Source organism: Narcine bancroftii, chromosome 5 (genome assembly GCF_036971445.1).
Source record: "Narcine bancroftii isolate sNarBan1 chromosome 5, sNarBan1.hap1, whole genome shotgun sequence".
Classification (NCBI taxonomy): Eukaryota; Metazoa; Chordata; class Chondrichthyes; order Torpediniformes; family Narcinidae; genus Narcine; species Narcine bancroftii.
This window is the reverse complement of record NC_091473.1, coordinates 12170325-12183753: the sequence shown is the minus strand read 5'-3', so window position 1 is coordinate 12183753 and position 13429 is coordinate 12170325. Positions and strand designations below refer to the sequence as shown.

The 13429-nt window shown below is 40.1% G+C and overlaps 1 protein-coding gene across 4 annotated transcripts in view; it reads right to left on the bottom strand.

Moving 5' to 3' along the window:
- The window catches only part of dnah1 (dynein, axonemal, heavy chain 1), a 431328-nt gene that overhangs the window by 283632 nt on the left and 134267 nt on the right, over positions 1-13429 (bottom strand). For all 4 annotated transcript variants that reach the window (XM_069936771.1, XM_069936773.1, XM_069936772.1 and 1 more), the window contains 3 exons: positions 7531-7636; positions 4585-4764; positions 2646-2786 (listed from right to left, as the gene is read on the bottom strand). In XM_069936771.1, the coding sequence (XP_069792872.1) occupies positions 2646-2786; positions 4585-4764; positions 7531-7636 (427 nt within the window). The remainder of the gene's footprint in view (positions 1-2645; positions 2787-4584; positions 4765-7530; positions 7637-13429) is intronic.

Here is a 13429-nt window from a genome sequence, read left to right as displayed (position 1 = left end):
CACCAACTGTGGCAAGGCATCTCAGGCACCCACAATGCTCTGCATAAAAATCCTACCCCTGATGTCTCCCCTCAACTTCCTTCCCTTCACTTTGTACGTGTTCTCTGGTGTTTCTAATTCCTGCCCTAGGAAACAGGCACTGGCTGTCCATCCTATCTAATGCATCTCATAATCTTGTAGACCTCTATTAAGTCTCCTCTTATCTTTCTATGCTCCAAAGAAAAAAGTCCCAGCTCTGATAACCTTGCCTCATAAGGCTTATTTTCCAATCCAGGTAACATCCTGGTAAATCTCCTCTGTGCCCTCTCCATAACATCCACATCCTTCCTATAATGAGGTGACTAGAACTGAACACAATATTCTAAATGTGTTCTCATCAGAGATTTGTAGAGTTGCAACATGACCTCTCTACTCTTGAACTCAATCTCCCAACTAATGAAGCCCAGCATCCCATAGGCTTTCTTAACTATCCTATCAATCTATCTAGCAACCTTAAGGGAAGAATGGATTTGGACCCCAAGGTCCCTCTGTTCAGCCACACTCTTAAGTAACCAACTATTAGCCCTATACTCAGCCTTCTGATTTGTCCTTCCAAAATGCATCACTTCACACTTATCTGGATTAAACTCCATCTACCTCTTTTCCACCCAATTCTGCATCCTGTCTATATCCTCTTGAAACCTTTGACAACCTTCAGCTCCATCCATAACTCCTTCAATCTTCGTATCATCTGCAAACTTACTGACCCATCCTTCCATCTCTTCATCCAGGTGATTTATAAAAATCACAGAGCTGGGGATCCCAGAACAAATTCTTGCGGTACTCCTCTCCAGGTACTTTCCTTACACTACTACTCTCTGCTTTCTACCTGCAAACCAATTTTTAAAAATCTCCACAGCCAAGGTTCAGGGAATCCTGCAAGAGGACTCCTAAGTCCCTTTGGACATCTGCTTTCTGAATTCTCTTCACATTTAGAAAATAGTCCATGCCTTTATTCCTTCTCCCAAAGTGCATGACCTATGTTGTATTCCATCTGCTATTCCTTTGCCCATTCTCCTAATGTGTCCAAGTCCCTGCGAAATAAATTTCATATTGCTACATGCACAGGTATCTGCATACCAATGTTTACATTGTTTACAATGTTTACAAGTGGAGATCCTTGTAAAAGCTTAATTCATGTGGAGGTAATAGGTTCCTTAACTGAAGTACCATCATTATAAAGTACTAGAGTTGCTATAGGTAAATGAAGGAAAAAATTAATTATTCCCATGTTCCTCTACCACTGAAAGAGATCACCAGGTGGACATAGGAAACAACTTCAGGCTGGTTTCAAATCTCCTTTCATGAAGTGCCATATCTTCACAGATTTGTGGAAATTCCTGGTCCATGGCACTCAGAATAGGCAAGGATATGATTGCTTTCAGTGCTTGAGTCTATTTATTGAGATAACACAGAAGTTCCATGGTTGAAGGATTGACCTACTTGAGGAACCATCCAACTGCCCAGCCTGATCTGCCTTACATGTGGCAATGTCTGCCAAACTACATTGGCTGGCTCAATCACATGCAAACACAACCAGAAATGGACTAGAAGGAAGTAATTTCAACTTCTGAGGAACTGCCTTTGAAGAAAAAATATCAATAGCTGCTCATTCATATCATTAGCACAGAATGAAGAGGACCAAGGAAAAGCAAAGTAAGTTATAAGAAATGTGCCATCATACAACACTTGCTGAAGTCCATAACCATAACTAGAAATGTCAACACACTTCACCCATAGTTGGTCTGAAAGAAGAAATGCTACCGAACACAGCTGGTCTTTATTCAAATTTCAGTTGTTAATCAGATTCCAAGTAAGGACCATTGACACAGCCCACCTGGTGTAACTAGAAACAAGGCATGATACCACATTATTATGTATAATCATCCAATACAAGTCCGATTATTCAACAGCAGGTGTAATGAGTGTGCAATGAAGCCTGTTGACTCACATCAGCTGCACTAATCCGAATTACTGTGTGTCATTACAAGCCACCTGTAACGATTTAAAATGAAGCTTATAACAAACCATCTACATTGAACCTATAAGGAAAACTTTTAGTACAAAACAATGGTAGAAATCCAAGACAAGTACTCAGCTTCTTCTCTAAGTTTAGTTGATCTCAGAAAGAATATAATAGAGGTCATAAATACAGGAAGATGAATGATGTCTGGTAAACCTTTGCATCCATCTACACAAGCATTTCTCTGGTGAAGGACCAGACTGTATAGTTTCTGGACTTTCTGATAGAAAATGATAAAATCCCTGGAATAGAGAAAGTAGAATCTAAAGGTCAATTCTGGGTAGTCTGATGCAAGTGGGGTGGTACCGTCCAGCTATCCAATGAAATTATTGATAACAATAATGAGGTGAAACAGAAAAGAAAATCAATTAAAAAATTGCAAACGCTGAATATCCAAAATAAAAACAAAAAATTCTAGAAGCATTCAACAGATCAGGCCACAGCTGTGGAAAAATAGATGAAGTTAACTTGTCAGAAGTGGGAAGGATAGACAACAAATTTGCATCAAACCACAGAGAGAGGGGTGAATAGAACAGAGGAAGTACCTTTGATGGGCCAAGGCTTTAACATTGCCAATACTAACCTGGCTGCCAAGTTTTGGGAAGAGTCTGCTCTCTAGATCTCCAATCTGCAATGCTTCAGATACCTCCATGGTCCAAAAGGTTTGACAGCCTGCAATAACAACCTGACCAGGCCAGATCAACACCCATTCTGTGCGAAGCGTCTGCATAAAGCAGGATAATTTAGTTTAAGTAGTATGCATTACAAAATTAAAAATCAGAAAGTGTCAACTAATAGAATGGAAAGTTGATATAACCCTTAGCAGATATAACTAGCACAGTAACACTACTACATTGACCCAGCTTCAAATCTGGCACTGTCTGTAAGGAGTTTGTACATTCTCCCCCTGTATGCATGGGTTGCCTTCAGTTGCTCTTGTTTCCTCCTACCCTTCAAAAAGTATGGGGGTTGTAGGTTAATTGAGTATTTGGGCAGTACAGACTCGTGGGCCGGAAAGGCCTGTTACTGTGCTGTACATCTAAATTTTAAACATTTAATTTTTTAAAAAATCTTTGATTTTAACAATGCTGATATTATTTCACAAATAGAATTTTTTAAATATTAGGCATGAAGCACATTGTGGATATTCATACAAATGAGATTTCTTTGGAAAATAATATTTGGGAATATAAAAAACAAGAATTGAAACTTTATGTAACTCTGTGGGGATAAACAAGTGATTTTACACATAGATTCCAAAACTCCCACTTCATCTCGTGTTTTGGTCTTTTGAAGATTAATTAATGAAGATTAAATGCAATGATTAGTCAAGAACTGTATTATCATTGAACCATCACAATTCTCAAATTCTAAAAGCAAACTAAATAGTCATATCTATATTTATATTGGACTTCCAATTATTGAATCCTAGTAAGTAAATATGATGTAAAAAAAAAAAAAATAATTTATTAATAGACAAGAACAGTTAAAAATTAAATGTTACCAAATTGATGCTTTTGATTGAAAACAAATATAAAGAGGTTCAGATAAATAAAAATGTAATTGTTAAAAGATTTCAAGTTTTGGGATTATTGCCAGCATGAAGTCTTCAATCTCCATGCTAAGATTTTCACAATTTACATTTTGGGTTAAGATCTTTAAATGATTTGTCATTTCACTCTGTCCATTTTCTTCTAATGCCAGCACTTGTTAATTCCAAAATATCCTGGACCTGAAAATTTATACTGTTTGGTCTGACAATTAGCCCAACGCTATTTCAAAAACCTCAAAATTTATTGGCACCAGTTCCAAAAGGAGGTTTAGGAGACTACCTCGGTTGATGACATGAGAAGCATGTCTGACTATTCAGCTTGAGCCATCAGCATTACTAAACCTGGTTCTTCTGTAAGTGATCAGCAGCAGTTGTGATTCAGACTAATTTAGTCTCATATATATATCTCATGAGAGATGATTTTTGGTTGCTGTATAACTGTTAACATTATTTGGGTGAGTGAATGCTGGAGAAACAATATTAGGGTATTCAAAAGAAGTTGATAGGTTATTATTGATTAGTGCAACTTCACATAAATATGTTCACAATATTGACTAAAGCTTAAGTTTTAATGCTATTTTTTGGAATTGCAAAGATAGATAGGATTCCGAACCTAATGCTTCTAGTCATAAAGCATGTGGTTAATTTACTGCAAGTTCACACTAACTCTAAACCTAATTTCAGAAGACAAGGCTACACTAGCTCTTCATCAAATTGTTCAATCCAATTCTTTACATCAAGAGTGCATTCCATCTCTGAAAGTTACTAAGCAAACAGGTTGACTGATGAGGTTTTTCTAATTAAATTTTATCTTAATTTAATCTTTCATTTTATTTTGTTTTTTTTTAAAAAGGCAGTCGATGAATGTCAAAAGGAGCAAGCACAAAAGTAAATATATTTATAGTCTTGCAGAAAGTACTTTTGCTTTAACATGGACATATGAAACACCAATGCGTCACATTATCCTTACCTCTGGATAGGTTTTCAGTGATCTCTGGATGTTATCTTTCACACTTGCCTTCATTATTTTTTCTACCTCCAGCAGCCAATCTTCTACATTTCCTGTGGGATAGATGTCTTTGAAGAGTTTAATCTCTTCTCCTTCTGCTGAGTACATATGTGTGATGTGTAGGTCTTCTTGGAAATGTAACTGCAAAGAAAAAGCAATGTCACTCAATCCAGGACAGCATCCTGTTCTTTCTCCACCATCAGCTGCTGTCTTAAACTGGTTAAGTTGTGCAATGAGCAGAACACCACAAAAAAGTTTTGAAATAAAGTTGACATCTGCTCCCCAGCATCTCCTCACCAAAGTCGGCAACAGAAGCTCACATTAGTGTAGCATTTAAAAATGATCTTGGTACTTGTACTGATTCAATACTGAGCTGCTCTGATGGGAAGGCAAATTGGTGTGAGGAACCAAGGAAGTAGGGAGCTAGACCTTGATATCTGTTCAGCTACTGCTGAAAACATTCAGCAATGCAATCTTCCCAAGATGAACTCTTCATGTATGCTTCCAGAAGCATGGTATTGACCATGAAGATATTCTTCTGATGGAGTGGAAGCCTTTCCTGTTGAAGGTCCAATTTATTACTGTTAATACACAATCTCAGTGTCTGCAGACATTTTTTTGTTTCACTGACTTATTACTGATCATCTTTTGGGTGAGCAAGTGAAAACAAGAGCTGACTGCATTCTTGGGACACCAACAATGCTGTCAAATTCCAATGCCCAAGATGCTACTTGCTCCTCACTAAAATGAATGAAGTCAATTCTCTGCATATACAAAGCTCAAGTCAACTCTTTGATGCTGTAGTGGGCAGCAAATTTGAAAACATAGCAGAGATCAGCTGTGATTGCTTGGAAAGATTTTCTAATGAGGAGGTTCAGTTTCAGTAAACAAGGAGGAGGTAGCAAACTGTCTGACCTTAACAAAGAGCAGTCCAGGAAGTTCAGGAATATGAGATTAAGGGTCGTCCTGCAGCTTTGCACATAACTGTATTTTGGAAAATCTAAGACTATGAATATATACTTCTTATTAGAGAGATCAAGGCAAGATCTACATCTCTGTAGTCTCTCTCAGATGTGTATGATTTACATCATGGTTTCCATGCCACAATGAAGGTTGAGTAATTCCCAATAGTGTGCTGCCCACTAATGAGGCACCCGTTGGATAAGTATTTGAACAACCAAATCCTGAACAAAATGTTCACTATTTGTTATAGCACACTCTGTGAAGTTCGGAAGATGTTTGAGCAACTTCAGTCAGTTATGAAGCTGCTTTCTCAGGTTGCTGATGTCAGCAGTGAAACCATCTAAACAGTGAAGGAAGCAAACTATTGCTACATCCTCCTTATTTAATAATACTTTTCCACAACAGTTGTAAATTGCACATTTAAACTTCAATTACAAGGCTGGAAATCAGCATTACATGATTAATGAGTGTTTCTTGTAATTGAGTGTTTCTCGTACTTGAAATAAGAGATGTACTAATCCAATCACTCTAAAGAAGTTTAGCAGTGGTTAAATATACATAGTAGAAAGTATATAAACTACTGTAAGTTGTATGAATCAGTTTCCTTGATCTTCAATAAATTGCATGATTTTTTTCATAGGTTAATGAGGAAGTTACAAAGTTTAACAATGAGAAGGAAATTTATTGCCCAAAATGCCAGTGTGTGCATTATAAACATGCTTCTTCCCTTGCACAATAAGCAAGCCAAGAGTTCAAAAGAACCACAAGATCAGAGGAAAATGGAGAATCTGAGCTAGAATCTGAATGCATCAGGTTTTAATCCCTTTCTCCACATTAAAATTTTCAGTAAGAGATTAAAGCACTATTTGTGTTTCCACCTTTGTTTTCTGTAGATTTCTTTCTATCTCTCTTTTGGAATTAATCTATTATCTTCTGCTGGTAAGAACCAAAATTATATTTCGATAGTTGACCCATCATAGATGGGTCAGATACAAGTTCTGGCATATAGAACATGTTCTGCTTCAGGAATTTCCAGGTAATCTACAATAATGTGATTAGTAAGGGATTGCTTAAGGTAACAAGATTCCTCTGCTCTCTCTTCACTCTCGATTCACAAGTGCAGCATTTGAAAGAAAAAAATTCCATACCAAATATTTTTGGCACCTCTGTAAGTTTATCTTCCTGTATAAACTAGGTAATGACCTCAATTTTTTTTAATGAATGGAATTTTCTCAAAAATCCAAATGAAAAAATGTGCATATAACAGGATTTTCAGAAACTGAATTATGGTGCATGATGTTTATGAGGTGTTCCAAGAGAGGTGTCATCACAGTGCTTGCCCAAAAGCACGTCTGATATCACCCTCAGAGTTTTAGTGCAATTATCGACAAAAACCATACACCTCAATTAGAAATAGGTTAAAGGCTGACTCCTGCTTCATTTAAAGTCACTGTCCCAATCTGGCCCACTGCCATGGTTCCAACAGTGAAGGTAACAAGGACATTCTCATTTGAGTTAATTTCTTATTCTCTCGTGGGGTCCATTAACAATGTTGCATTGAGCTTGATGAGTGTGCCTATTACTCCCATTCTACTTGAACCACCTTTATCCCACAGCAACTGTGTTTTTAAAGGATCCCACCATTCTGACATCAGGCCTACTTTGTAGTTTGTGCAGATTATGTATGAGAGGCATGGAGCTTGCTCAAGATAAATGCACACCAATGTTAAGTCATTGGTTTCCTTTACCCCAGATGAAAGCAAGCATCTATCCTGACTTAATGGGTCTTTTATGCAATGAAAAACTTGTAGTTCAATGTATACTCAAACTCATTTGCAGAAAAAATCCATATAACTACACACAGCAATCAGATGTGGAAAATCAGTACTCAACTCACATAGGCTTAGTACAGTTTCTCTTTACATTTCTTCCTTTTTGACTTACATGAGCAATATTCTCAAAACACTTGCGCAAATGAGGTTGAACAGCAGTAGGATTTTTAGTTTGAGACAAGATCTCAAGCAGTTCATCATCTGATAGAAAGTAGAACCTGTAACAGAAAGAATGGATTCATGTTCAACCCATAATAAACACCAATACAGGTTGACATTTCTACAATTAACTTGTGTCAACTAAACCTACCAAATCATTTTATTTAACCATGTCTCTAAGATGGATCTAATTTTTCCACAATATATCAATTGCATTAGCAAAGTGTTTTTTTTTCTGAGGTATTACTGCCAAAGAATGGACCATATCTGGAGATATCTGAATAATTAGGGAAGTTACTCTTGTGAATATCAGATCTAGTTGACATGCACAAAGGTGATCTAATGATACACTTTCAATACAAAATAAATAGTAGATATTAGGGAACAGCACAGAGTAGGAATCAGATGGTACTGATGGACAGCCTATGGAAACCCACAGGGACAAAGCAAAATAGGGAAAGCAAAAAAGTCCTTAACGTGTACTGATGGGGAATTAAACCCCAAGGTATATAATGTTTCTACGCAAGATATTCTGCATAATTAGGTCACCAACCAAAAACAAAGATATTGGATTTGGAGGATATAGAAAAAAACAATGAAAACAGTACTATTAAAACAATTAACATTTGTCATGAGGTACTAGAGATCACATTATTTTCTACATTCCAAAGATTATAAATTAACTGTACCTACCATCTCTTGACATCAGCACAATGTCTAAGGCTGATGAGCACAGCTTAGAGCAATGGTTCTCAACCTTTTTTCTTTCCACTCACATACCACTAAGTAATTCCTATGTCATCAGTGCTCTGTGATTAGTAAGGGATTGCTTAAGGTGGTATGTGAGTGGGAAGGAAAGGTTGAGAATCACTGCTCTAGACCCAATTGTTACCAAAATATTTTGTTTGAGAAAAACCATCATTGGCCCATTTCCTTTGGAGATATGAAACCGTGCACATAACGAGTCAATTAGGTATGATTAAAACTTTTTCTTTCCAATCACATACCACCTTAAGCAATCCCTTACTAATCACAGAGCACCGATGGCATAGGGAATGCTTAAAGTGGTATATGAGTGGAAAAAGGTTGAGAACCACTGGCTTAGAGTTTGGAAGGAGAAGGCTTAAGCCTCTTTCACACTTGCAAGGGTCCCAGAAATTAATGGCCAATTGGCTAAAGAGGGTCTAGTGTGAAACAAAAATCTTCTCAATGCCAGCATCAGATGACGTCATCTCATGCCTTGACCCCTAGTACAAACCCCAGTGTCTGCAGATCAGGTAAGTGTAGAACAGATAATTGCATTCGGGGATAGAAATGACCCAAGTTTTTGCATGAGTGCAGGAACGTGAAGGAAGAAAAGATTAAAATGAAAGTATGAACTTTGTCATGAGTAAGTCACAGCAGGAGAGAGAGAGAGAGGAAATAAATAGAATAATAGCAACAGCAGACAATTTTTAAACAGCATGGAAAAGTTGGTAGCACTGTAGCACACTATTTATAAAGACAGTGGGAAAAAGCAATGGTGGATCTGACTTCCCAAAATACCATGTGGCAGAGAAACCCCTCCATGAGTGCTCCGTGCATGCAGACGTGTATACAGCTCTTTCTCTGCCACACAGAATTCTTGGAGGGCAAGTCCACCATCGCTTTATCCCCCACGATATTTATATATTGTGCACGATAGTGCTACCAACTTTCCCACGCTGTTTAAATTGTGTGTGATAGCGCTACCAACTTTCCCACCCATGTTGTTTTAAAATTGATTGCTAGCATATTCCTACGGTCCCTTATTAAGGTTTATAAAGGGGCTGAAGGGCTCACACTGTGCTGTAATAAAGCTTAATTAGGTTATAATTAGACATGATTAATTTTGTTCAAATACAAGATCATAATATATTGATCAGGATTTAGGGAAGGTCCACCATTGCTCGATGCGTCATGATGTCACCGCTAGAAAGTAAAATGGTCCTAACCCCAAGGATGTGTGAATGCGTGAAGTGTTCCAGTTAAGAGTGGTCAACTTTGAACAGCAAAAATGCTATTCCTATCCTGGGACACTGAACAGCCATTTTAGTGGGATGCAAGTGTAAAAGAGGCTTAACATAAGCTCCTTTACCACTAGCAGTCTATTTAATTGGCTGTGAAGAGTCCCTGGATAGGAAGTCTTTTGTGCCAATTCCACTGGGCCAATAATTGCTTTTCCACTTGTGAGAGATAAGCAAAACTGATATAAAAATATGAAGATGAGGAAACTAGTATGGATATATGTGTAATGAATAAAGCCAGTATGAATAGGATAAGAATAGATATTAGAATGTAGGAAGTAAAGTTAGTCTGAATAAGATAAGGGTCTTCTTGCCTTTTAGAGAGAGTCAGCAAGTTCCGTATATGTAATTAGTAAGCCTTAGACAGAATTAGCAAGTTCTGCATATAAGAAGTTAGTAAGCCCTGAGAGTCGGGAAGGTGTGAATAAGGACAATGACATGATGGGACACCGACAGGATACCCCCTGGTCCTCCAAGTTCACAGAAACAGCACGTAGGCAGACAGGATTGCCTAATGCCAAACTCATCCAGGAGGCAGAAGAATGTAAGGGGGAGGGTACTTCTATACTGAAATAAATTGTATAAAAGTTGGGTGAGCCCCAGTGTATGTGTGTATTCCCAGGGTAAGGGGAAAGCACCCAACTTTGCATTGTTGTATAATAAATGTTCTTTGTTCTCAATTTTTGTCTCGAGCAATTTCTGTGAAGGTACTTCTGTTTCTCACACACTGAACACCACTCATCCCCACGGATCAGAGTGTTCTACTTCAACTGGAAACGGGTGACTTTCTGCTGTCTGTTTTCCACTGATTTTATCAGCACGCAGGCATCAGCAAATGCTGGGGATATGAGCTGTAGAGGGGGTATAAAATGATGTCATTTGACACCAGCATTCAGACAGTGTTCCTTTTCCACTGGGCTCTGTCCCAGTAAATTTCCAGTTAATTTCTGGGACAGGGTGCCAGTGGAAAAGGGCTATAGAATATAGATTAACTACTTTATACAAACAGCAATAGATGTATAGAAAGGCCAACAAGGGATATAGGAGAGTGCCATTCTCCTTCAACTCATCCCACTTCCTCCAAATCAAATGAGTAGCCCTGGGTACCTGCAAGGGTCCCAGCTACGCCTGCCTTTTTATAGGCTTTGTGAAGGAATCTATGCTGCAAGCCTACACAGGTAAGACTCCCCCACCCCCCCCCCCCCAGTATATAGATAACTACATTGGGGCTGCCTCATGCACCCGTGATGAGCTTGTCAACTTCATCCACTTTCACGTCCATCTTCCAACCTGGTCTCAAACTCACCTGGTCCATCTCTGATAACACTCTCACCTTCCTGGATCTCTTTATCTCCATCTCAGGAGACCAGCTTTCCATTGATATATACTATAAACCCTCCAATTCCCACAACTACCTGGTCTTCACTTCCTCTCACTCTGCCCCTGAAAGGATTCCATCCCCTTCTCTCAATTTCTCTGTCTCCGCCACATCTGTTCCTAAGATGAGATTTTCCAGTCCAGAGCTTCTGAAATGTCTGCCTTCTTACATAAACATAGCTTCACCTCCAACCCAAGTGTGGCAAAATATTTTCATTCAACAAGTAATAGAATTGTGGAATAAATTACTAAAACTCAAAACGGTCAACCAGTTTACCTATCTCGGCTGCACCATTTCATCAGATGCAAGGATCGATAATGAGATAGACAACAGACTCGCCAAGGCAAATAGCGCCTTTGGAAGACTACACAAAAGAGTCTGGAAAAACAACCAACTGAAAAACCTCACAAAGATAAGCGTATACAGAGCCGTTGTCATACCCACACTTCTGTTCGGCTCCGAATCATGGGTCCTCTACCGGCATCACCTACGGCTCCTAGAACGCTTCCACCAGCGTTGTCTCCGCTCCATCCTCAACATCCATTGGAGCGCTTTCATCCCTAACGTCGAAGTACTCGAGATGGCAGAGGTCGACAGCATCGAGTCCACGCTGCTGAAGATCCAGCTGCGCTGGGTGGGTCACGTCTCCAGAATGGAGGACCATCGCCTTCCCAAGATCGTGTTATATGGCGACCGTGACAGAGGTGCACCAAAGAAAAGGTACAAGGACTGCCTAAAGAAATCTCTTGGTGCCTGCCACATTGACCACCGCCAGTGGGCTGATATCGCCTCAAACCGTGCATCTTGGCGCCTCACAGATTGGCGGGCAGCAACCTCCTTTGAAGAAGACCGCAGAGCCCACCTCACTGACAAAAGGCAAAGGAGGAAAAACCCAACACCCAACCTCAACCAACCAATTTTCCCCTGCAGCCGCTGCAACCGTGTCTGCCTGTCCCGCATCGGACTTGTCAGCCACAAACGAGCCTGCAGCTGACGTGGACTTTTACCCCCTCCATAAATCTTCGTCCGCGAAGCCAAGCCAAAGAAAAGAAAGAAAAGGCACATCCTCCAGGCTTACAGGTATTTGGTGTTAGAAAATATCCTGGCCACGTGGACAATAGCTGTGAAGTCCTGTATATGATGCACAGGGTAGAAGTCAGCAGTGGCAGAGTCATTGAGACACCTGTAATCCCTCAAAGTTGTCAACCTCCTGTGGCTTTGGGCACCATATGTAGCAGGGAAGCCCATGGGCTATCAGACCTACGTATGATTCCAAGTTCCTCCATTTTGTGTAACTCTTGTTGGCGGCAAGCATCAAGCTCGGGCATGTAGAGGACGTCCTTGGTTGAGGATATGGTGTGTGATGCTATGTCTGGGTGTGGCAGTGAAGAACCAGGGAGTGACAATGTCCAGAAACTCTGCAAGAAGTTTGGCGAATTTGTTGCTTGAGTACTCCACAGTATCTAGATGCAGGGTGGGTAGTTTGGTTTTCCAAGGTGGAAAGTCTGGAACATTGTGGTGTTCACCAACCGGCGCCCTTTTAAGTCCACCATCAGTGAGTGGGCACTGAAAAAGTCAGCACCCAGCAACGGCTGGGACACAGCAACAAGAATGAACTACCATGTGAACTTATTGTTGCCGAATTTCAGGGGTATAGTCCATGTGCTATACGCACGAATAGAACTGTTATTCACATCAGTGAGTGCCGGACCCACCCTCCTGGTACGGGTATCAAAACCCGAAGGAAGAAGGACACTAACCTCTATACCTGTGTCAACTAGAAATATGCACTGGGAGAGTTCGTCGCCAGTACTCGTGGAGCCTGGGCCTTTGGATGTGACGCAGCACTAATTTCTGTGGGCCTTGCACAGGCAGCCACTGTTTGAGGGTTATGAAAGTCCTCATCAGCCAACATGAGGCAGATGCCTTTTAAGTCTAAAAACAACTGCTCAAAGAGCAAGCAAGGCCTATGGTCATCTGCCAGTGCCAACATGTCATTCATCAACTCCGAAGAGGCACAGCTCCCCAGGCCATCGACATGGAGGAACCGTGCAGCTCGCTCACATTGTGAGAGACTGTAAATCCAGAGAAGGAAGGCTTTTAGGGCTTAATACTTGCCGAAAGCTGGTGGGTTCCGAAGGAAATCCACCCCTCAACCAGCCGTGTCCCGGTTGAGTGCGCTTACGACCCGAGAGTACTTAGCAGTATCCACTTCTATCTTGTGAATGTGGAACTGCGCTTCAGTCTGCCTGAACCAAACTTCAGGTTGAGTGGTCCAAAAGACAGGCAGTTTGAACGAAACCACTGCATTGTCCATGTTGGGTCCAAAATCTGTTTGGGTTCGTCGGGGTTACCAATATAGCAACTGTGTCGCAGTGCGAAATGAAGAACGAGAAAATGATCAGACGTAGTCAAGTTGAAGTTCAGTA